Raw genomic sequence first — 23,775 nt, forward strand, 5'->3', positions numbered from 1 at the left:
TATAAAAAATGAAACGTTGCCCTTTTAAATGAATTTTGGTCCGAAACTGTCACCAAATTTTAGAAAAACGATATAGTCATCCCAAAAATTGGAGAGGACGTTGCTCCGACTTCTGCTTTTTGGGGGGAGGGGGAGGGGGAAGCCTCTCTTTTCTCAAATTTCAAATGGCTCGTAGGGCACTTCAACGATAATTACCTCATAGTCCCAGGTGACCATTGATATCGAACTGGATCGAAGTGAAAGCTTTTATTTGGACCGATAGACTACGGTCTTGGAGTCTAGCCATTCAACACTAGAACACTATATATTGAAGGTTGCGGGGCTCATTTACAACAAACCCCATGAGGAAAATGAAGAGAGCTCGGAGAATTGACAACCCCGCCGTGTGATTCCACTTAAGAACCGAGAAGGAAAACTAAGGCGGAAATAAATAAAATTATCATAACAAATAAAAGGAACAGGAACTTATTTTCACTATGCGGGTTTGCTTTTCATTCCATGCGACGCCGTTCGGGCGCGACTAGCTTTCTTGCACACTTTCGCAGTTGCGTTTCCCAAGCTTTTGAGTCCTTTTGCCTTTGAGATAGCAGACAAACTTCTTAACGACTGACTCTGACTCACAAGCAAAGTCTCCTATCTGCAGAGTATGGATTTTAGCAGGTCTATCTTAAGCTTTCATAATTTAATGGAAGATAAAAATGTAATGTAGATTTTTTTAAGGAACAATTCGGAGTTTCAGCGAAAATTTTCCTTCCGAAGACGTGAGGCTTCAAAAAAAAAGGTAAATTTTGCGATAAAAGCGCCTATGAGCGCCAGCAGGGCAAAAGTTCCCTGTGGTGGTATAAAGAAATGGAATAACTATGCCACGGCATTGATGAGGCATTTATTTTGCATCTTTTATTGGCGCAAAGAAAACCCAAATAATTCTAAGTTCATAGTTCTAAGTGTTACAAAATACGCAGATTGCGCACTGAGGTGTGGATTTCAAACTTTCTTGGAGTGCCCAACGTAACTTTCGAGCGAATTTACCCCCATGAAAGTGTATTCAATTGGCTGTATCTCTCGTATGCAACAGACCCATTAATGAAAGTAAAGGCGTTTGATAGTCGAAATTACACAATGCTTTTAAAAAATCGATTATAAGAAAAAATTTCTTTGAGGGAATGACTCATCGAGCGATTTAACATTCACCACGATCAGTTGCCAATTTAAATAGACGATGAATGGCTGAACTCATAAAACAGTGAAGTAGGGGCCAGTTTGGGCGAGAGCAGATTTTTAAGGTGGCCCAGAAACACACTGAAGTTAGGCCTGTATCCGTGTGCAAAACTATCTCACGAACGGTGTACAAAGGTTGATCAGAATGAACGAAAATAAATACTCTAAAATCATTGTTGTCGCACACTACGAAAAATCGAGAAGCATATACATAGTTCTTTGCGGTGATTAGGAACGAAGTAATCTATCGGTCACATGGGGACTTCAGCAAAGTGAAAAAATTATTTATCCTAACGGTCTGAGATTTATTATAATGTGTTGCCAAGTTGCAAATAATTTTAAAAATAATTAATTTGTGTCCTTATGGAAAATTTTGATGTGTGATTTACAGTTAGCTTTTCCTATCCTACTGAAAGGTGCTATAGACGTTGATAGAAATATGCGCTTTTAGCCCTCAGTCACCCAAAGCAAAGCGTTCATTCTTGTTTTTATTCTTTTATAAATGAAAAAAAATATCCAAGCCACGGATTTGAAAAGTGAGGGACTACCTACCAATTGTTATATTGAAAATTTTTGGAAAAGTTCCTGCAGAATTCGTCCCTGTATAGTTTCAGCCTTGCAATATATTCTACCAGCTGAAAATTGTGGAGGAATGTTCCTCAAATCGTGAATATTTTTTCTCTTTCAGTGTCATTTCAACTTATCAGCATTTATACATCGAACAGAATTACGTGTCTCATTATTCAATCGTTTTAGTGACTCCATTCTCAGAAGTGGATCCGAATATTTTCAGTTACGCCTGTCTTAAGTATCACTGCGTTCAAGAATAAAGCAGGCAGGAAGTCACTGGCGTGGCGTTACTGTTGATAATAGACTGATTAGGTGGTCAATGTATCGTCTTTCGATTGTGCCGCTCTCAAAAAGCGCGGCAAAATGATAGGTATCGGAACAGTACATTTGATCTGTAGGAGAGATCATCGAAGACATAGGCTGTTAAAAAGGAAGCGAGACCATACAGTAACTTCAAAAGTTAGAAAGATAGAAGCTTTTTCTTGGTTTCTTTTGATAGATAAGACTAATAGCTTTCTAATGAGACCAAGATCTACACATGTTAAAAAGAAAAAAAGTTATTATGGGTGGAGCAACGATTGTTCAGCCGCCGCCTACGACGTTTAACAAGGTTTTTTGCTCCCCGAAATTGGTCCCTTAAAACGGAAAAAAATCCAAAATTGGTCCGATGTATTGATACGCATAAAGCAACTTGGAGACCCTGAAAATTACTTGACGAACTTTTACCTCAGTCGTCATCCGTTTAGGAAACCCAAAGATCCTATGGCCACTAGTCCGGTCGTCAGATCGCAAATCGAAAATCTGCTAGTGCGAGACAACCCTTTGGCGATCGTTTTGTGCAAATATTTGGCTAAACAACAAAATAATGCTTTTTTACCAAATCACTGTCTTCCCACACACCGTTCACCAAAAATTGGCACAAATCGACGCAAAAATCACTCACTACTGTGATATGCGCGTGCATTTCAAGGGGTTGTCTCCTACTGGTAGATTTTCCCGATTTTCGCGGTGCGATCTGATGACCAAATGGGCGCCCTTTGGATCCTTGGATCACCCAGTCGGACTACAATGGTAAACATGTCGTCGAGTAGTTTTTAGGGTCCCCAAGTTGTTTTAGGCGCTGTACATTACGTGCTTACTAGCGAACATTCCATGCGATTAATATTTTATTACGCCTGAGTTATAATGATGAGTAAATGAAAAAGCATTTATTTTGTCTCTCTTCTTTTTTCTCCATGATAAACATAACCCTCTATGGCACAGCGTTACGAATCCGTGACATTGTATTTTTGGGGTGTTAAAAGATGGAATCTTTTCTCTGTGGCATAGTTTTGAAAATTTTCATTAATTTCTAGATAAATGATTCTCTAAAATTTAAGATTTTGAAAATAAATTTGGTGCTCCATGTTTTTATGCGAATTATAAAATAGATTAGTACCTATCCCCCAGAATCTGAGATCCAAAATCAATTCATGCCGTAGATGATTAAGCCAATGCTTGCATAAAATCAGACGCACTATCTCATTTCTTTAATATATTTATTATCGGTGCCCTGGATGGCTGATGCAATACAGCTTTAAAGTTACTTTTCTGGCCCTACGTGTAATGCTAGCGAGGACACTGACTTCGCGTTTACTATCTCAGCTATGACGACATGTCCTCTCTTAAACTCTTGCGAGTCATTCTAACATATTTTACCAAGTGCAGAATTTTAATCTATTGTACTCCGGTGTCGTGAATAAAGTGCATATCTTGTTCATCCAGCCGATTCTAAGGGTTGTTCTTCCAAAACCGCTCTCTCAAAAACTATTTTAACTTTTTGCTCTCCCACGATTACATGACTCTTTCAAATAGAAACATTGGATGTTTTCAGTCCGTCTAATGTGACATAGTGCCTTCCATAAGTTGTCCAACTTATAAACGCGACACAGGGTAGAGGGGAGGACCACCCTCGCTCCTGAGGAACTACCCCACCCATGCGTTTGCGTAAGTATTGCAGATTATATGTGTGCGCTGGATAATTTTACCTTTCTAACTATTTTTTTTTTAAATCTTTTTTTAGGATTCTCCTTGTTAACTCATCTCTCCTAAATAATTTCCTACCCTTTGATTATTCACAATCTTTTATTTTGCCGCATTTTTAAACGTGTCCTGAATTCGTTTTTCTCCCATTCTTAATACATTACTTGACAAGAAAAAATACCAAAATATGTGGCCCGAAATGCATGTAAAAAACGGTAAAATAGTGCCGGGTCCAGACTATTTTGCGGAGAAAACAAATCCGAAAATTTCCAAAAAAATAAAGAATAAATAAGAAATTAAACTTTCCAACCTTGCTTTCCGCGCAAAATAGTGTAAACCCAGTAATACTTTACCACCTTGTATATTACTTGATGGCACAGAATATCTATACCACCCTCGCATCTAATAACATCAATGCGGTATTCAGCCGTGCTAAGGAAGAACGCCGTATGAACTTTCGTGAGTTGCCAAATTTCCTTCGATTAAATGTTTATTTTTGCGGTAGGTTATGTATATTTTTCCTTAAAATTTTCAGGAACTTCAGGTGAAATTGCGAACAAAATTATCTGAAAAATTGAAGGGAAAATATTCATCAGTTTACCAGGCAATTCGTGTTATATCAAAGGAAATTTGGCAACGCCTGAAGTTTCATACGGCGTTTTTCCTTCGCACGGCAGTATTGCAGCCAGAATTTTATGATCATGTGGCGGCACTTTGAGACTCCTCAGGAGGCGTCGGTTGATGACACCGATACTATTTGGCGCGAAACTTAAAAGCCATTACTTTTCTCAAAATAGATTTGACCTTTTTTTTTAAGTTTTATCACTCATGCCGTGTTCCGTCATTGTTTCGGTAACAGTGAAGTCCGAAAGAGAGTAAATTCCGGACTAGTAGGTTCTCTCGACAAACTTGACATGGTCGCATGACGATAATGAAACTGGGCGCGTGGGAGTTTGTATACTTTCGCTCGGCCGCGCTGTCAAAGTTCAGCAACCTAATGATGTAACGAACTGTGGACTAGGTATGTTAAGCATCAGTGTCGCCAATAATCTGTGTCAAATTTCCCTGCTGCACGCCTGCCCTTGTGGAAATTCAAAGAATTTTACGCCGTCGGTAACATTGTTGAGCGCTCCGTTGCCAAGTTTAGTGCGCATATTCTCAGTTTTTAACGGACAAGCCGATAGAACAAGTTATTCATGGCGTGCAGTCTAGCAACTTTGTTAACAAAGGGAGTTATCAAATTTCATGTAAAAATTCTTTCTTGCACGGAGTCAACGCAAATAATTCCGAGTAATTGCCACGAAATTTTGCTGTTTCGAGCAATTTTTTGGGAATGAGACTTATGTCATCACCGTCACTTCGTAATTCTTTTTACCTACCACGTAGTCATATTTTCCGATGATATTTTTTTAATCGGTCACTATAAACAGATTTAGAGGATAATCCTGTCATATTTTCTTTCAATTTTTCAACTTTACACAAACAAATTATGAACGTATAATCGGTGATCTATTTTAAAAAAGGACGAGTAAAAGAGAAAAGGAAATGAAAAAGGAGAAAAGGTTTTTAAAAAAATATTAAGAGGTGCAATCTCATCGTTTTTTTTACCCCATCTCTTACAACGCACTTGTAAAGCAAAACCAGGCATCCCATCTCTTATAAATTACGTCACGAAAATGTGAAATCTTCCTCCATCAATTAAATAAATATATTGAAATAGAGGAAAATTGTGATTTTTTCTATGAAATTTTGTCCAAAAATCTTTAGTTATTTTAAAATTTGGACCTTTATTCTAAGCTTGAACCCTACTTCCTCCTCATTATCGTGGCATACTTTTCAACTTTCCTTTTGCAGTGAAACTTGGAGGGTACCTTAAAACGACATTGACAACTGGAATTCAGTCTCATTTTCAGATTAGAATCTATCAAAGCAACATTTTCTCTCATTGGTGGATAATACCAACGTTTAGGTAAGTCAAACAACCATAGAGCTAGTTTCCATCCAAAGTTGCTTCATCCCTGAAATGACACGCGTTCTTTCGAGCGAAACCCGTTGAGCATGAAAGTGTAGCATTTTACAGGTTAAGAGGAAGCAGGTGGGGGGGGGGGAGGGAAACAGTTTCATTGTAAATGGACCAAATAAAGAAGACAAAAACTGATAAACGACAAGCTCCAGGGAACGCAGAGTAAGGAGAATCTTAAATTCTGAATACTACGTTTATTATCAATTCTGTTTTCTGTATTCCGTAGAATATTGATTACAAATGTAAAATGCGGTTCTTCCGTTTTCATCCTACATAGAGATTAACTAGAAGAATAATATTAAAGAAGATACATCCTCAGTAAAAGTGAGTCAGACCAACCTTGATGGATTCACACGAAGCTGGCGCATAAAACTAGTAAGCCTGATAGTTCGGCGTGTGCTCAGACATTGACTTCATACTGTTATCAACCGTGATACCAATGTAGTGAAGGATTTATACATAGACATTAGACTGGTGTACGACCACATTCGGTAACGTAGTCAGTGTAATCGATCTGACTTATTCATTTCACCGGCAATTACTGTTAGAGTAAACTACGGTTATTTTAAGATACATATTTGGCCGTTACCAACTACGAGCGGCAACAAAAAAAGAAAGTAGGCGCACACAGGGATAGTCAAAAGTCCCGCCCTCAACCCATCAATTCCTTCCTAAAAAGGTTTTTGGAACGAAATTTGAGGGTACCTATAGTAAAATGAAGCAGCCTTATGACACTTTTTGAGAAATCTTCGCTAGTCCTTTAAGGCTTATTCTTAACTGTTTCTTTATCGGAATGAGTCCTTAATCCTGTCCTATAATCCGGCCTGTAATTTCTGCCGAAATTTTCTAATTCCTTGTGCCCGGCGTTCAAATTTGGAATGCGTAACTTTCCTCGCCGAGATATCATCCCTACAAAAAACGTCCTAGGTCCCTAAGGATGATTGTCTAAACAAAAAATTCCCAAAAATTGTTTTGTTTCAAAATTTGAATCAGGTGGAGAAACTTGCTAGGCTTAAAACTACGAGAGGGGAGGGGGCGATTGATGCTGACTTGTTTTCCTGGTGCTCAACTTGATTAGGAATCTCTGAAACTTGACGAGTGGACACAAAACTTTTAAGACAAATGAGCGTAACGCTAAAACGCAAAACTAATGGTGAACACGGCCGCGGCGTGGTACGGACTGACGCTCTATGAGCGGCCCTCCCGTCGATTTGAAATCCACGCGCTTCAGTCGAACTTCCCGCTTGCTGCGCGCTGAGTGTGCGCGTTAGATATAGCGCGAAAAGATCGGACCGCGCCGCTGTGCGACGGCATGGCAGCATGACGTGCATGAAAGATCCCAGATTCCGTGCGTTTCGAAAAACTCGCAAGTACCTACTCCTGCTTGCTGCCTAAATGTGTGCAGGAAAAATAAGATATTGAAGTAATCGCATCGGCGAGAGAATACTGAGAACCATTAGGTGATATCTTAATCATGATGGAATTGGAACATCCTCGCAGGCGCAGGTGAATTGAGACATTGGAATTGAAATTTCAACCTACATTACTGGGCTGGTGTACTGTGAAAATTAATGCGCTTAAGAGGCTGTTCTGTAATCACGTGAAGCTGAATTTGGAACTTCAGACCCCCCCCCCCCATCCTCTCCTACCCACCCTCCCTCCCAACCTCCCTCCCACCCTCAGCCCCTCCCTCCCTATCCCCTCCCTCCCATCCCTTCCTCCCCCTCCCTTCCTCCCCTCCATCCCCTCCTTGCGCTCCTGCCGCACAGCCTTGTTCGCTGAAAAATTAAGTTACACTTTGCTGGACAACCTTCCAAATTTATGAATCGGCATTACTGTCGATATTTTTACCAAAACTATCAAGAAATTAAAAAGAAAAAGAATTGACGCCTTACAATGCTCTTTGCAAGACATCACGTGGTGTTAGACACACCCCTCCCCCTCCTCCCTCAGGACCAGACTTATGAGTGATCAACCTCATGCGTTACACATGCACATTATCGCGAATAAAACTGCAAAATAATTTTTTTTAAAAAAGGTCAAGATTTCCAAATTCTACCAGAATCTTGCCGAAAAATCATGAATGTCATCAGTCCGGCAGACCTCCAGATAATGCATCAATGACGGCTGTTATATTTTGCCATGGAAAAAAAGAAGATTTGAAGAGTCAAAGAGCACAAAGTAATGATGCCATTTTCTTCTGATTCAATACTGTAATGATTTTGCATCTAGTTATTTCTGCTGACTGCAGTCTTTTCTTGGATAAATTAATTTACACGCGAGACGACCTTTGACATAACCGATGAGAATAGAATGTTTTCTCTCTCTCTCTCGCTCAGAGTATGGCAGCTTTTAAACTTTTAATTTTTTTTACAATGATATGAACTTTCATGAAAAAACGATCCTGCCTGCAACATTGTTTAATTCTTATCTTTTCTGTTCGCAGACACGACGGTGCGTATCAAAATTCATTGCTGTGCCGAGGATTTTCGATCTCCACTTTAAAATACAGTGAATAATGTGGACCTACTTAGTTAAAAAATGGTACATCATGATTTCTCAATTAATGTTCTCTACTTCACCTTCAATTCATACTTTGCTTACATTCATAATATTCCTCGGAGATTTTCTGCGAAGATTCTACGGGAACGACGCAAAAATGAAATATCGTTGGCTAGCAGATTAGTAAGAAATTTGCGCAGGAACTGACCTCGTCTACGCGATTCCTCTTGAGAGTCATCCGATATATTCAATGACTAGACTCCTGACCTGCTAAGCTATTGGTCAGCGTTGTTATATTCGAGCAAGATTCTGAAATAGTTCGAATAGTTCTACTACACACCAACGAACATTTCTGTGAATCTCGGGATTGAAGCGTCCTTTCAAGACTATACCAGTCGGATGCGATTGATGACACTCCTCAAATTTCGAATCTTCGGAAAATAATTTTCCGTCCTCATCAAACGATGCAAGTCGATTTAGGTCAGAATGAAAAACTATACTCTTTTTTCTTTGAAAAATTTTGTCATCTAATTATGTCATGTAACCGTGGTGATCACTCTTTGGCCGAAAGATGGCTGCATGCCTCCCGGCTGAGACGCGTAAGGTAAACATCCGCTGATTTTTCGTGGAAATAGTTCGCATCAATCTCGTGTGCGTATGTGTTTACATGAAAAGTGACACACTCACGCACCCTTCTTAAATTACTTTCCCGAAATTAAGTGTCAAAACTACTCGACTATTGAAATTTTTTAGTCCACAGAATCGGATGCTGTCACCAATTTTCCCCGAAATTTTCCGGCAAAATGTTTTAACGTAAGCCACTGCTGGGGAGAATTCAATGTTTCTATGATTGGAGTTGATTGAATACGTTTTTAAATTGGGTCTTTTCTTAAAACGATAATATGCCTCAAAGAGTTTACAATTGGACTTATTTCTATCAAACGGACCTACACGCCATAGGGTGAGGAAGGTAGAGGGGGGCTTGGATTGGCGGCGGAATCGGGCGTCCGGCTTATTCCGTCCTATACTCGCAATGGCTTTTCCATGGCGCGGCGCTTAGGTCCGTTTGACAGAACGCGCTATCCGGGATTCTAAATTCCTCAAAAGGAACTCAAATTGGCGCTTAGTTCCGTTTGATAGAAATACGTCCAATTTTCATTGGAACATAGATTGATGCGGGAAATGGAGCTTGTTGAGAAGAGAGAGAAAAATGCTGGAAAAAAAATTGGCACAAAGAGGGTCATACTCTCTCTTAAAAAACCGAAAATATCACCTCTCCCACGCTCGATCCACAGATTTAACGTCAATGTCACAGCTAATTAGAGCTTTTTTCTTACAAATCTTTTTGCCAATTTGCAAATTTTAGCAAAACCATTAGCTCCTCATTCATCGATTTCTGAAATGAGTTATCGGAAAGTACGAAAGCACGCGTGCTGGAATCATCGAAGAGAGTTGGACGGCGCAGCGTGGCGGCAATTGCATAGATCGTAGGCGAAATTCGCTAAGGCGCGCTAGTTAGCTCGGCAATTTGCCCGCCCCCGCGTGCATGGCTGCGTGAATTAAAACCACCGATTACTTTTCAATACGCCTCCTTGTATGCTCGGGAAACTGCAGCGTGAAATCTGGCACCCTTGTAAGCGTGAATAGCGATCGGTTGTATCGGGAAAAGTTGTTTATCTAAGCAGACAAGTGGGTTCACTGAGTGATTTTTAGTTCCAGCAAATCCGCGGCTGAGCCGTCGTCGCTTTCGCCGTCAAGTCTCGAGAAGAAATAAAAAAATTGCGGTTCAGTCGAGTTCTTAAAACTCGAAAGAAAGACGATTTTCTACCGAAAAAAAAATGTATGGGGAGGGTCAAGAGCCCATTTACAGAAGTCTACACACACTTTCTGGAGAAGACGTTAAGCATTCTTGGAATCTATCCTTCAAGTCCCGTAGCCCCTCAGCTACACCAATGAGTTCTATTTCCCCAAAAATTCACTTCATAGTTCATGGGAAATCCTCAAATTTGATGCCACACTTATCATCTTAAATGATAGTTGAAAGGTAAAAATATCGACCGCATTGGCGATTGCTAGTTACGCAGGTCACAAAGTCGTGTCATGATAATACAATCCTGTAGGTAAGCAAAAAATAATCAAATCCGACCGAACGCCACGTTTTTGCAACCGATGTCATCACCCCTTGGAGAACACGACTTGACGATTCTAAGAAATAGTATGACAGGGCTTTCGATTAGATCTCTTAAACACTTACATCGGTGTTCATTCATTGCCACTCATAATGTTATTTCTTCACTCATTAAATACACATTGACTCTTATTTGACTCATTATTTACACACGGATTACTCATGGTGATTAAAAATGGAACTTTGCGCAAAGGACCCATTCAAAAAATACGTAAGGCTAAATTTTGGGTTTTTAAGCCCCTTAGGATTTGCGGCTCAATTTATTGCTTCTATTATGATTAAAAGTCTTCGGGATTGTAACATGAGGCGATGATTTCACACTATCATAGGTGTGGCTACAAAATATTTACGGGGGAACTAAGGGCCTTTGCAACTTTCACAGGCGTTTTACTACTATCGAGCTACTACATGCGATTCCAACTTTTCTGGGGGACGGGGCACCAGCCCTCTCAGGGGCACCCCCGCAGTCCTCCTAGCTTCGCTCATCTTCTCTCTTTAATGAGATTTCATCCAAAATTGGATCCGAAGTTCAAAAAAAGTTTTAAGTTCTGACTCCATGGCGGTAACGACCTTCCATGAGTAGCTATAGTCGCAGGTTACACCTCGTGATCGGTCCAAGTCGGTAAAAGGGCTAAAGAAGTAAAAAAGGTTGTGATGATTGTGGGCAAAAAATTACTGACTCGATAGTGTGTTTTCTTCAATTTTCTTCGATGAGGCAATACTTCCTTAAATGGATCGCGTTAAGCGAAGAGGAACCAAGCCACATCAGCTATAGCCAAATTCAATTGTGAAATTCAATTTTTTTCATGAAAACGATTGTGCGGATTTTTGTGCAAATTTCACTGAATTTTCTGCATACGACGAAGCAAATCCATTAAAGTTTTCCAAGGAATCCGCACAAACGTTCTCTTTTAAATTTTAAACAGCAGCCACCCGTCTTTTCTTTCTTTCTTTTTTCTTTTTTTTTTTGTCGTCAACTTTTTAGGGGGAGTTTTTCTTAGGATTGGGCCGGGGTGGCTACCGCCACCTAGAGTTGCCCGGTTAAATTTTACAATAGCGGATGTGTTTTGGCTCTTTTCTGCCGAACGCGGTGCAAGTATAAGTCAGAAGACGTTGCCAAATTTGACTCATACGACACGTTTTTGCATCAGGAACCGAAGTAGAAGTCTGTGAATTGAAAGCGAGGCTCTTTAAGATTTCAGACGTGTGTGAATTTGAGTAGGAACAGCGGGGAAGGAACGGTGCCGCCGCCGCCGGGAGTGGAGTCTGCAGCCAGGGCGGAACGGACGTTTTTCTGATAAATTACGTTACTCGAATTTTACGAAATTGCTGATGGAGGTGAATTTTGCTGCGAGTTCGTGATGACTGCTACTGCAAAACGACCGTCATTTGACTCACTCGATTGCAAACTACCGAACACGCTACTCCAACAGCATCTCAAATCACATGGCACTAAGCTCCAGTGATGCTAAATTTTACCAAAATTCCCAGATAATTTCAGCTTATCCGATCATGGAATAAAATCTGTAATTTTTTTTCAAAGGGTGACTAATGTCATGGTCTTGGCGAGCTAAGGAAGAATGCCGTACGAGCCTTCAGACGTTGCCAAGTTTTCTCCCATAAAAACTGAATTTACTGGGAAAATTATGATTGTCATTTGCCGAAATTTGTAGAGAATTTTTTTACACAATTTGATCTAAAATATCTGAAAAAAATCGATGGAAAATATGCATGAATGTTATAAAAAATACATGTTTTATCGAGGGAAGTTTGGCAACTCTCGAATGTTCATACGGCGTTCTCCCTTAGCACGGCAGTACACGACGTGCACTTGGCGTCTTAAAACAGCCGATTCGCACCGATAAAAGACTGAGGCTATAATTCGTTGATTCAAATCTAGCAGACTCGTCTTGGGTTTCTGGAAATAAATAGGGCAAGGTATAATTTGAGGGGCAGAGAGCTCATATAGTGACGGTATAAATGCAGGTGTGCAAGTATGCGTAAGGTGGGCATAATGGCGCGTTTTGTGACAAAATCGCGAATGGACTTTGGACCGAGGCACATTTTAATCATCTACATCTTTACCATACTCACCATATCATTTCAAACTAGACGCCACGCCGCGCCAAACGGTGGGAATTTTCGCGGATTATCAGCTCCAGTCGCCACAGTTTATTAGGAACGTGGCCGAAAGAACAATGAGTTCAAGAATCATTCGTTGTGAAGCGGGTAACGCCAATATGCAATTATATACAAATTCTACAGCACAATGGGATCAACGGTCGGCGACCAGGCTTGTGAGAGAAGGGGTCGGAAACAACCTTTGCTCGCCAAAATTTACGGATCTGTATTTTACTTTAACCTCGAGGGGGTTCCCTTGAATGGCTGCTCGCCGCACGAGACTCTGGATACAACTATTTGAACACGTGGGAACCCGTATTGCATACTCGGAAAGTTGAAGGAGAACATTGCCGATCATTTTGATGTAAATCAAGAATTTCGTTGCGCACAAGACAAATAGTTAATCTAAGTGTTTTCAAATTCAGTTCTATTTTCAGACTACATTAATTGTGGGGCTTGGAGGGCACGGCTCATAAGTGCAGTTTTTGCTATTTCGAGAAATATGTGTTTGAAGACTCGAAATTATATGGATCCATATGGCGGAAAAAAAGTTCAAACCTACTTTTTGATGCTTAAAAATTGGAATTTGGAAGCGAATTTTTCAGATTTTGCATCAAGACTGGTTTTACTTGAAATCATTATTATCTCAATTTTTTCAAAAACTACACTTATGCACCTTGTCCTCCAAGCCCCTTACTTACTTGTTTTTAGCACGATGCTGATCTGTTCATGCATCCGTGCTAAATCTTAATATTTAATTTGAAAAATAGAATGAAATTGTGAATCAACCACTGTACTAATTGCGAGGGGCGTTGGTTCATTTGAAAGGTGTTGTTCTCAATGCTTCGGGAAAACTATAAATTATTTTCTGGGGTTCGTCCCCGATTTTTAAATCCCTAAAAACTCATAAATTGGATGAGGGGAAGTGGGGGTTTTTTGTTTTTTGTTTTTTCGGAAAAGTTTTGTTGCTACGCATCTTACTTTACTGTTTGCTGTCTTTTTATCAGCTGTTTTCATTCAACAATCATCATTAAGTGAGGTTACTTCCAACACTCAACTGCCATCAACTTACATTTTTCTTTTCCCGCGTTTTTTTTTTTTTTTTTTTTTTACGGTTTTTCATGATTGCTTCCATCTTTTTCCTATTGCCAATTTTTCCTCATTAAGTCAATAACCTCCAAGTTTTTTTCTCATTTTAACATACCAAAAAAAAAAAAAAAAAAAAAAAAAAAAAAAAAAAAAAAAATTCCGATCAGAACTTTTCACGCTGTTTCTTTTCAATGTGTATAAATATGTTTTTATTATTTCCATTTTCATTTCATCCTTTTTCTTCTGATTTATTTTTTTTAATTTAAAAATTGAACTTTTCAGTTATGATTTTGTTAAAATAATAATAATTTTTACTAATTTTAATTTTAAATTTAACAGTTGTTATGAGTGAAATTTTCAATGACCGAGGCGGTCGTCCTCCAAAACGTGGTCGCGTTTTCCAGAATTCTTCGCATGTTCGTTTAGTGAAGCAAGAACTTAACTCTGTTATTAGTATAGAAAATCAAAGTTTCATTTCTTCATTTCGGAAGTATAAAATTGATGATCAGAACTTTGATGAAAATTTTGTTACCAAATTTTCAGTCGGTTCAATGAATATAATTTGTCATCATTGTGATGCTCGCCATTTTCAGGGTGAAATGTCCAATGGTCATTTTAATAACTGCTGCCAAAATGGCTTAATTTCTTTACCGAGTATTTATATTCTCCAAATTTCATAAAGCGTATCAGAAATTATAATAGTGCTGTTGCTTTTGCCTCTTTCTCTGTAAATCGAATTGATATTCCGGGTGATGGACCTTATTGCTTTAAAGTTCAAGGATCCTTATATAGGTAAGTTTATTTAATATTTACCGTTACGTAACGTACTTTTTTCAGTTTCTCAGTCCGTCCCTCCCTCCTTCCCACCCCTTAACGCATCCGGAATGCAGCTGCATTCCCCGGAAATTTTAATTAAATGCTAGTAAAACTAAAACTCGCTACTCTTGCGATTGTTCAAATGAGTAATTATTCCACTGCGTGCAGGGCAGTTTGCAAAGTATTATAAAAAGGCGACCACTCCAGAAATTCCTATGATGAAATATGAGAGCTTGCACACATTGCAACCCGAAAAGCGCTAATATTTGCATGATTTCACCCTCTTCTATTCTCTCTGAGCATTTTGCACCAGCCCTTGGAGTGTAATACCAACCCATGCCAATCCTCAATTAGTAGGTACAATAAGTATGACAATTAAATGAATATTCTCATATTCATGCTCATGCTCTCATTCAAACATTTTCATCTTTTTTTCAACTTTATAGGTTTAATTGGACTACATTTTGCAGATAGGAACTATAAATTGTGCCTCACTTTAAAACCAGTATGTACCATTAGTTTCTCTATCCAGATAAGTGCTTTTGCAGATGGGTCGGAAGTTACAGTTCCGAATTGCAAAATGAAGTCCAATTATAAGATGTACTGATTTTCGCTGTGCGTTCTTAGTGCGCACTGAAAGATATCTCCACGTAAGATAGCGTTTGCGTTTGCAAATCATGCTCGCGATACCTACATTCCTCGCGATTTTCTCGCCTTTGCGTCGCAGCAGTTTAAAGACTGTGCCTCTGCTGTCTAACTCCGATCGTGATAATGGCATTGACGTTGATATTTGTTTTAGAGCTTCGAACAAAGCTATGAAAAATGTTTCGGAAATAATCTAATCTTAACTTAACTCGGCAAAAAATCCTTCTTTTGTGACATAAGTTTCACTTTGTGCGTATTTCGTCCGTTATGATGGTTTGGACCTCTCGGTAAAATTTTCATGAATCCGTCAATTAAAAATAGGTACAATTCTCAACTCAATCTGAAAGTAATCAAATACAGCTCTAAATGCTTCACAAGATCTTGCATACTATAGTGCTTGGCAATTTTTCTATCATTCCTTGCGGGTGAAAAACGCGATTAAAAAGGTGGAAAGCTTTTCGCCTAGCTTTCCTAACGATAAATCCTTCATCGTTAGGAAAGGAACTTTTTAGAGGAGAAAGTTTGAAAATATAAAGCAAAAGTCAGGAAAATCTACCTTTGACAAATCGTCTTCACGTTAACATACCATAGAGAAAAATATGCACAATGTTCAGGCTCAACTTCATCATCAAAAGAAGTTGGACACCGTGCGATTCAACTGGTGCATCTTAATTAAACTCTATTTGCAAGTATCTCGTTCTCGGACGTAATAAAAACAGATTTTTGATGGGAACTGAACTTCCGTAAGTTTCTAGTTTTCCTACACCTAACGTCCTTGCTGATTTCAAGTGGTTCTTCTAAAAATCTTATGGCGTGAGGATTTAAAACAAATTCTAATCACAACTTTGGAAATGAGGCCCTGACTCGTCAATGGATCACTATACAGAGTTAAGGTTACGTAAAAACCATAGAAATTTTGAAAATTCCCAAATTCAATTCGTCACAGTGATAAATTAGCGCTTATATTTTAAAGGATTCAAATATCCCGCTCATCGGAAAACCATACAGTCTAGTTGATCAAATCGGTTTCTACATTCATATTTTCATTCTTGGCAGTTCCTAGTGAAACAGTATATCTTGTGTCAAAAAAGAAAAGGAAGGAAATGTATGTGCAACGGAGATCTAGTTACTTGCCAAACACTCTTAAGTTTTTCGTGGCTCTTTGACCTATGATGACTTTCGTTTTATCATGAGCGGAAACTAATTCTATTGATAATTGTAAACGCCACTATTTCATTTTTAAGTAGACGAATGAAATTCTAAAGAATATCTACGTGCGTATATCTTAAGCGAAATTTTCAAGAACAAGGTCAGATTAGCGCTTAGGAAACCGGGGTCACTAGGGGCCCCAAATCCTGAAATTCAAGGGCCCCACGACATTTAAAATTCCAGAGACAAGATCGAGACCCTCCACTAGTACCTTGGCCATGGTGGAAGCTTTTACTTTCGGAACTTCAGCATTCTACTGTTGACTTACCTACGTGGTTGATGTTCAACAACATGTTGGCAGTTTCGTCTTGCAAAAAAGCCGGAAATGGCCGAAGTTTGCAGGGAAACTTGCTTGGCTCAAGACGTCACCCAAAGCTCATCGAGGAAGGTCAACAGCCGACATTAGGGTGCTGACTGTTGCTCCCTTATAATTGTCCATAAGGAAGTGTTGAATCCCCGAACGTAAAAGCTTCCACCTGTCGCCAAGAGGCCAGTGGAGGGTCTCTTGTTTCTGGGTCTACTGGATCGAAATCACACTCAGAAAAATTTATAGTTATGATTACCATATTAGTGGTGTTCAACATGAACTCTTAATTCGTAGTTGCCATAACCAATAATAGAGATATTTTTACCATTAAGTGGTAATTTTACCACCGCACACTCGTAAAATTACGATTGCTCCAGTAAAAATATCACTATTATTGGTTATGGACGCTACTAATGTGCATATTGAACACCACGAATATGGTAATTATAACCTTAGTTTTTTCTCAGGTGCACTGGAAAAAAAAACACATTGGATCTAGAGTCCAGACTCTTAAAAATATCGACAAGAAAAAATACTCTTGATTCAATCAGATTTAAGCTTAAATCAAGAACCATGCCCCTTAATTTGAGCGGATTTCCTTTTGATTTAAGCTTAAATCTGATTGAATCAAGAGTCATTTTTCTTGTCAATGTTTTCAAGAGTCTGGACTCGAGATCCAACGTGTTTTTTTCCAGTGTGAGAAAAATTGAAGAAGAAACTGAAAAGTTGCTTACCTCCTCGCATGATGGTGACTACAATTATATTTATGGCAGCTATCAGCCGGCAGGATGACGTCATAATGGAGTACACCGGGTCAGCCTCCACCGGAAATGGTGAAAACCTGACGGGCACCTGGCGGGCAGACCATGGTTATGAGCATGCGCATGCGTTCACATGGCGGACATGGCCACTTGGCGGCCGCGGGCAATTGCTCGACTCGAGTCCGGCCGAGGCTCCAGGCCACCGCCGAAAGCTCCTCACTGACCGGCCACGGAGTTCCCTCCGACCGGGTACATTTTCCATCGTTCAAAGCTCATCTATCACGCACAAACACAATTTCCCAAAGTGCTGATCCAAGTTTCTTCACGATTCACAGTCAGCTTTCGGGGACACGCTCGGTTCCTCCGGTATCGGCACGCACGTCACCACTCCCCTGATTGACCCTAACCTCAGCAGCCGAAGGAACACTGTGGGCACAAGGATTATTCATCAAGTCCTTTCCCTCCCTCCCTCACTCTCCGCGGAACTTTACCCCGCTGATTTCCATCATTTTTGCCGTCACTGACACATAGTCTCCACACCCGTGGATCAATTTCCAACCCATTGGCACGTGTTCTTTGTGACAATAATTCCTTTGCCTCCTTTTTATCTCGCTTTGGAATGAAAAGCTGGAGTTCTGAGAAAATTATGAATCCGTCTCAAATGTTGCTGAATCGTCACTTATTCGCGGGAAAAAGCATGATCATGCTTTGGGAGTTGTGTCGAATGGCCAAGCCCAGCAAGGCCTACGTCACGACCGGCGATCCCCTCGCGAAAAAAGAAAGATACGAAGAATCCCTCTCTGTTTTTTTTTTTTTTTTTTTTTTTTTTTTTTTTTTTTTCCTCCTGGTTTAATGGCTTCGTGTCTAGCACCTTCGGCCACTTTAGACAATGCTTAGTGTCCATAGACATCATGGGATGTCCATGCTCCAGGCTTTTCCAATTTTCAGGGATTAGGGCCGAGGAAAATCTGTTTCAGCAGATCTACTTGTCAATTCCGTGAAAATTAGACGCCACCACTGGGATTCGAACCCGGGGCCAATTGACCTAGAGTCAGGCGCGCTGACCACTAGGCCAACCTGGCCGGCTTTGCAATGATTGTTTTCTCGGCGTGTTAGCGGTGGAAAAGTGTAACTTCGAGGATGGGGGGGGGGGTGTCATTTTTTTAATTCTTACTATATAATTGATCATGATTTTGGTCCCGAATGGGTGTGATCACTTAGAGAGCTTGGAACTTTTTGAACCCCTGGGTATGTACCAACCCTGCCCGCATCACTGTGCAATCCTGCAGGGGTAGATCTAGTTCTTACTAAAATGGGTAATTGGTGTTTTCTGGTAATGGTTGCATAAGTGTACATTATTCTTCAAAATTTGATAACTTTCGGGAGATATCGGAATTAGTTCCGAATTTAGAAAAATTCGGAACCAGGAAAATCCTGGCGTGTCGATTTCAGAACTGTTCCGTTAGACTGGTATGAGGTGCTCTATCTACATGAACTTTTAAGAGAGAACCGTTTCATAAAAGATGATTAAAAGTACCGGTCTTAACCCATATTAGAGGGGGGGGGGGAGGGCATCTACGTCAAAACACTCATGTAGTGGAGGAACTAAGTTCTAGGATTAGCCTCTCGAGCCTGCGGTGATTTTTCCTAATAGATAGATTAAGTTTTTCACGGTGCGCAAATATGTGAATGTTGCTCATTAAATCTCACATAGGAATAATATTATTCACATGTCTCTAAAATTACGCATTATTCCTCCGTTTTATTAAGATTACTTAGAGTAATATTTTAATTATTTTCCACTCGAAATTTTCCTCCACTTGAGAAGGTCCAGGTTAAAAAATTCTGATGGAAAGGTGCAATTAGTTATACCTAAGTTTAAGACCATTAAACAATAGAAAAAAAAAAAAAAAAAAAGTTTAATTCAGACAGAATATTGTAAAATCTCGGCAACTTTCTATCTTACATAGCACCTTCCGAAGCTAGGGAACCCTTGCATTCTAAGCGGAGGAAGAGATTCCACAACATTTTTTTTAAATGGAACGATTTTGATTCATTTTCTTCACAGAAAGCAAAGAAAAGACTCATGAAACTTTATTAAGGTGATACATCTTCCGCCCTTAGAAGCAAAAATTCCGAGATAGCAGGAAGTACTGATGATGTAAAATGCGGAAACCAAAATCCTTTTTATGCGATTTGTCGCTAAAAAAATGCTTCATTTCATTTATATGTATTAATGAAGAATGTTATCATAACATCTACCATGGAAAATTTGCGATCTTCCTTGAAGATTGAAAACTAATTTGCCCCGTTTAACTAAGAGTTTAACTAAAAAAAAACTAATAAACCCGAACCACTTCGCACGCCTCAGGTGTTATGCTTTACGCGTTACTCTCATTATTTTATAGCATATAGTAAGATGTGGACTGCAACATTACAAAACTCCTATTCATCTCGATTTGATTTAAGATGATCGAGGTATTTGCCTTTTAAGTAATTAGGAAAAGGCAAAAGCCTCCTGCACAGCATTTCCGAACTTTTGCTGCACGCACTAAGGGGCAAGTCTTCTTCATAATGATCCTGTTTAATTTCTTGAATCCATCCGTCCCCATATTTTCACGCATACTACTGTGTAGAGAAACGAAGCGTGTTATTATTTTCTCACACGTGAGTTTGATGGACACGGGATAAAGTGCAAAGAAGTTTGATCCAACATCTATGTGTACTTTCGCAGGAACTTGGATAAAATATATAGATAAAAATCACGTTTTTAAATCATTCAATTACACTACTTTTGGCTACCTATTTAATGCTTTATTTCTGATAAGTACAATTATCATTGCCCATTTATTGACATAACATATTGACTGGCTAAAAACGTCGATGGAACCTACGAACTTCTCGCGATGTAACAAAGAAAACATTCTACATCCGTGGACCAATTTAGAAGTTCGATTAGATTAGTCACCAACTCATGTTCGAGAATTCACGCCCGGGAACACATACCCGGCTGCACTTTTCTAAAATGAATCTTTCTATCGATCGATATTCACCATTGCTCTTACTAAGTTTTTGTGCTTCCACCGGTAATTTTTTAACTTACACTAATTAAAAATTTGATGGAATGAGTGTCCCACATTTGCAAGGTGCATTGCACTCAGGTGCGCGCAATTTTTTTTATTTCACCTAAAATTAATTTGTATTAAATCAGAAAACCTTGGTTCTTGCGTGAGTGCATCTAACGTCATGTCAAATAAATCAACTCGCCGTGTTCAAATGAGAGTAACGGACTTTCAAGTTAATTTATTTTATTCGGAGAACTGGGGGGTTCAATTTGAAATTCCACGATATTAATGACCGCCTGAAATCATTTTTAAATCAAAATCTGAGACTCTGTAGGGAGCCATCATAGAGTATCCACCATCATAGGGCAAATTTGTTTGCAAACATTCCACTCAGTTCGTGCGTGCTAGAACTTTGACAATTCGAATGAAAAAAAAAGATGATGAATTGAATTTTTTTTATTTTAAAAAATATTTATGTATCAATTAAAATATACTTAAAACTCTTTGAAGAAAAACTAAAAACGAATGAAATAATCAAAGCATCACAAATTCGGTTAAAATCTGAAATTGACATAGGTGTTTCCGAGAAAGTCTATTATTGCCATTTATTTTTCTCTTGAAATTAAATTACTCATTTTTATGATTTGAGAACCGACATAGTTTTTAGTCTCTTATCGGTATGATGAGCCTTCCCTAATTTCTCCCCCGAATTGATCCTTTCACCCTAACCTAAAACTATGTGTCAGTGAAGGTCTTGACCCTACCTACAGAGCAATCTTTTTTTTCTTACATAAAAAAAGGGCAAAAATACGTACGTTATAAACCTGTCGAGGAGTTTTACGACCGAGAATTGATAACCTCAGGCACACAAAATAAAAATAACCACAAAATGTCCAGGAATGTCCGAAACCGGTTGTCGACAGAGCACGCGCGCGTGTAATGTAAATAGATGATGAAATCCCGGTTCGGAATTAGTATAGTGAAAAGGGAATCGCGGACTACGAAACGAATAATCAGCACCGGACATACATCGATAATGAACCGCACACTATTATTGGTTATATAATACTACGGCGCGGGGTAAATCATCCGTTGGAAACTCGGCGCTGGATCAATTCAACTCGAGGAAAAGCGCGTTAGAAAGCGAGGTCGCGTCCGGCGCGGCGAAGAAACACTGACACGACCGGGAAAAAAATTCTTAAAAAAATTCGGTGGGGGTACCCAGACGATGACGGGGTGGTTCCCGCGACTTATTCGAGGATGTACTCACAAGTGACTGAACTAGTAAACGAACGGTACGTCCTCTGCTGGAACATAGGACATGCGCGCTGGGCCCCGCACTCCCTCCGCGCCCCCCTGACGCTCCCTCTAATGCCGGCCCGGTGGCGCCCTTACACCTGCTTACAGGGGATGGTGCGAGGTCCCTTCTTGGCGTGTCGCACGTGATAACGGCCGACGGGTCTTCTAATCAGTTTTCGACTCATTTACCCATAGGCGAATCCTATATCAATACCCTCTTCCCGTAGTGTACTGGTCGTCTCTCCCGCTTTCGTTTATTTTATCTCTCGGCCCATTCATCCATCATCTTATCACTTTTTACCCCTACTCCCCTTCGTACCCCCTCCTCCTTCGATTTTCTTTGTAGACGCGCTACTATTTGATTGTTACAAGAGAACGGCCGAAACTCAGAATAATTGCCATTCAGGAATATTATCACGCGCTATTTTACTTATCGATACATCCAACCGGTCTTGTAGAGAGGCTTTGCGAAGCTTAATTTGGCGTTATTTACGTAAACAATGCGGAAAATATTTATTGATTGATAAAAAATCAATTAAAACAACTTTTGTTTAAAAACAAGGAGTGATGCTAAAAAATAAAAAATAAATAAATAAAAATCGATGCGATTGATCCATTGGAAGCAAGATGTGAAATCAAATTAATTGTCTATTTGTAGATAAAATCTTACTTATCGATACATCCAACAGATCTTTTGGAGAGGCTTTGCGAAGCTTAATTTGGCGTTATTTACGTAAATAATGCGGAAAATATTGATTGATTGATAAAAAATCAATTAAAACGACTTTGTTTAAAAACAAGTAGTGATGATAAAAAAATAAAAATAAAAAAAAATCGATGCGATTGATCCATTGGAAGCAAGGGGTAAAATCAAATTAATTGTCTATTTGTTGATAAAATCACACAAAAATCATGTTTGGCACATAAAGAACGTATTTAACCTACTCTTTAGCATGCGATTTCCGTGGTTTTTTCCCACGCTTTTTCAAATCCCCGCGTCCGTAGGCAGTTTTTTCTCGCCGACAACCTGGCTTCCCCGGAAAGATACATGAGAAAATCTAAACTACATAAATTACGATCAATCTCGCAAACTTTCCTCACGTGTGATTAAAATCCTTCAAACGTGGTTTATGCGGTTTTTTTGTTTTTTTTTTGATTGATCTCTTTTTCGTTTAACAGTGTTTCCTCCTAATTATTTAATTTGCAAAAAAAAAACTAAATCTGTTGAAATCATGTACAAGGAAAGTTTATGACAATTCGCGAGATTGTTTGTTTACTTCGGTTAGGTTTTTTGCGTCTCTCTATGGTCTTGGAGCAAATCTTATCGCCGGTCACTAACAATAAGAAAAACTCATCGCGGACGTGGGAGGCTTGAGGAGAACGCAGATTACGCGTTAAAAAATGAATTTCAGACTTTCTTTATGTGTCCGTAGTGATTTTACTGCAATTTTACCTGGGGGAAATCTGTTTTCCTGCCTTTATTTTTTACTTGCAACAGACTCATTAGAATAAGAGTGTCTTAGCACATTCTACTGATTAACAGTCATATCATTTCATTTTTCACTCCGGTCTAGTTCACTTCAACCCCTCCCCCTCCCCCTTAGGGGCCTGTTCCCCTCTATCGTTGTCGGCAAGGGAATACCCTGTATTTAAAAACAAGGTTAACTGTTCACCCAAATTAGCCTCTCTTATGCTATTATAGATTATAGGATTTTTGGCACTTTTTACCACCTTAGCTCCCTCTGTAATACTGTAAAGAAGCTAACTTTAATTTCTTGCTTCAAATTCTCTTATTTTCTTACTATAACTTCAATTTTCAATTTTTTTTTCTTTTTAATACTGAATTCTTCTTTAATTCTCTCACTCCACATTGTAATTCTGTTTCCAAAACGTGTATAATTGTATGATATATCCTTATTATTGCTAAGATCTGAAAAATG

The 23,775-nt window shown here is 39.2% G+C and overlaps 1 protein-coding gene across 3 annotated transcripts in view; it reads right to left on the minus strand.

The window, feature by feature from the left end:
* The window catches only part of LOC109034452 (protein kinase C-binding protein NELL2), an 84,662-nt gene extending 62,395 nt beyond the window's left edge, over positions 1-22,267 (minus strand). The window contains exons 1-2 of one of the 3 annotated variants that reach the window (XM_019047608.2): positions 21,352-22,267; positions 17,445-17,897 (exon numbers count right to left, since the gene is read on the minus strand). In XM_019047608.2, the coding sequence (XP_018903153.2) occupies positions 17,445-17,508 (64 nt within the window). In that variant the 5' untranslated portion in view covers positions 17,509-17,897; positions 21,352-22,267. Of the gene's footprint in view, positions 1-6,172; positions 7,153-17,444; positions 17,898-21,351 lie in introns of those variants that run through there. The other 2 variants (XM_019047609.2, XM_019047610.2) reach the window with 2 other exon arrangements.
* Between the last annotated feature and the right edge of the window lie 1,508 nt (positions 22,268-23,775).

The sequence above is a fragment of the Bemisia tabaci genome, chromosome 6 (genome assembly GCF_918797505.1).
Source record: "Bemisia tabaci chromosome 6, PGI_BMITA_v3".
Classification (NCBI taxonomy): domain Eukaryota; kingdom Metazoa; phylum Arthropoda; class Insecta; order Hemiptera; family Aleyrodidae; genus Bemisia; species Bemisia tabaci.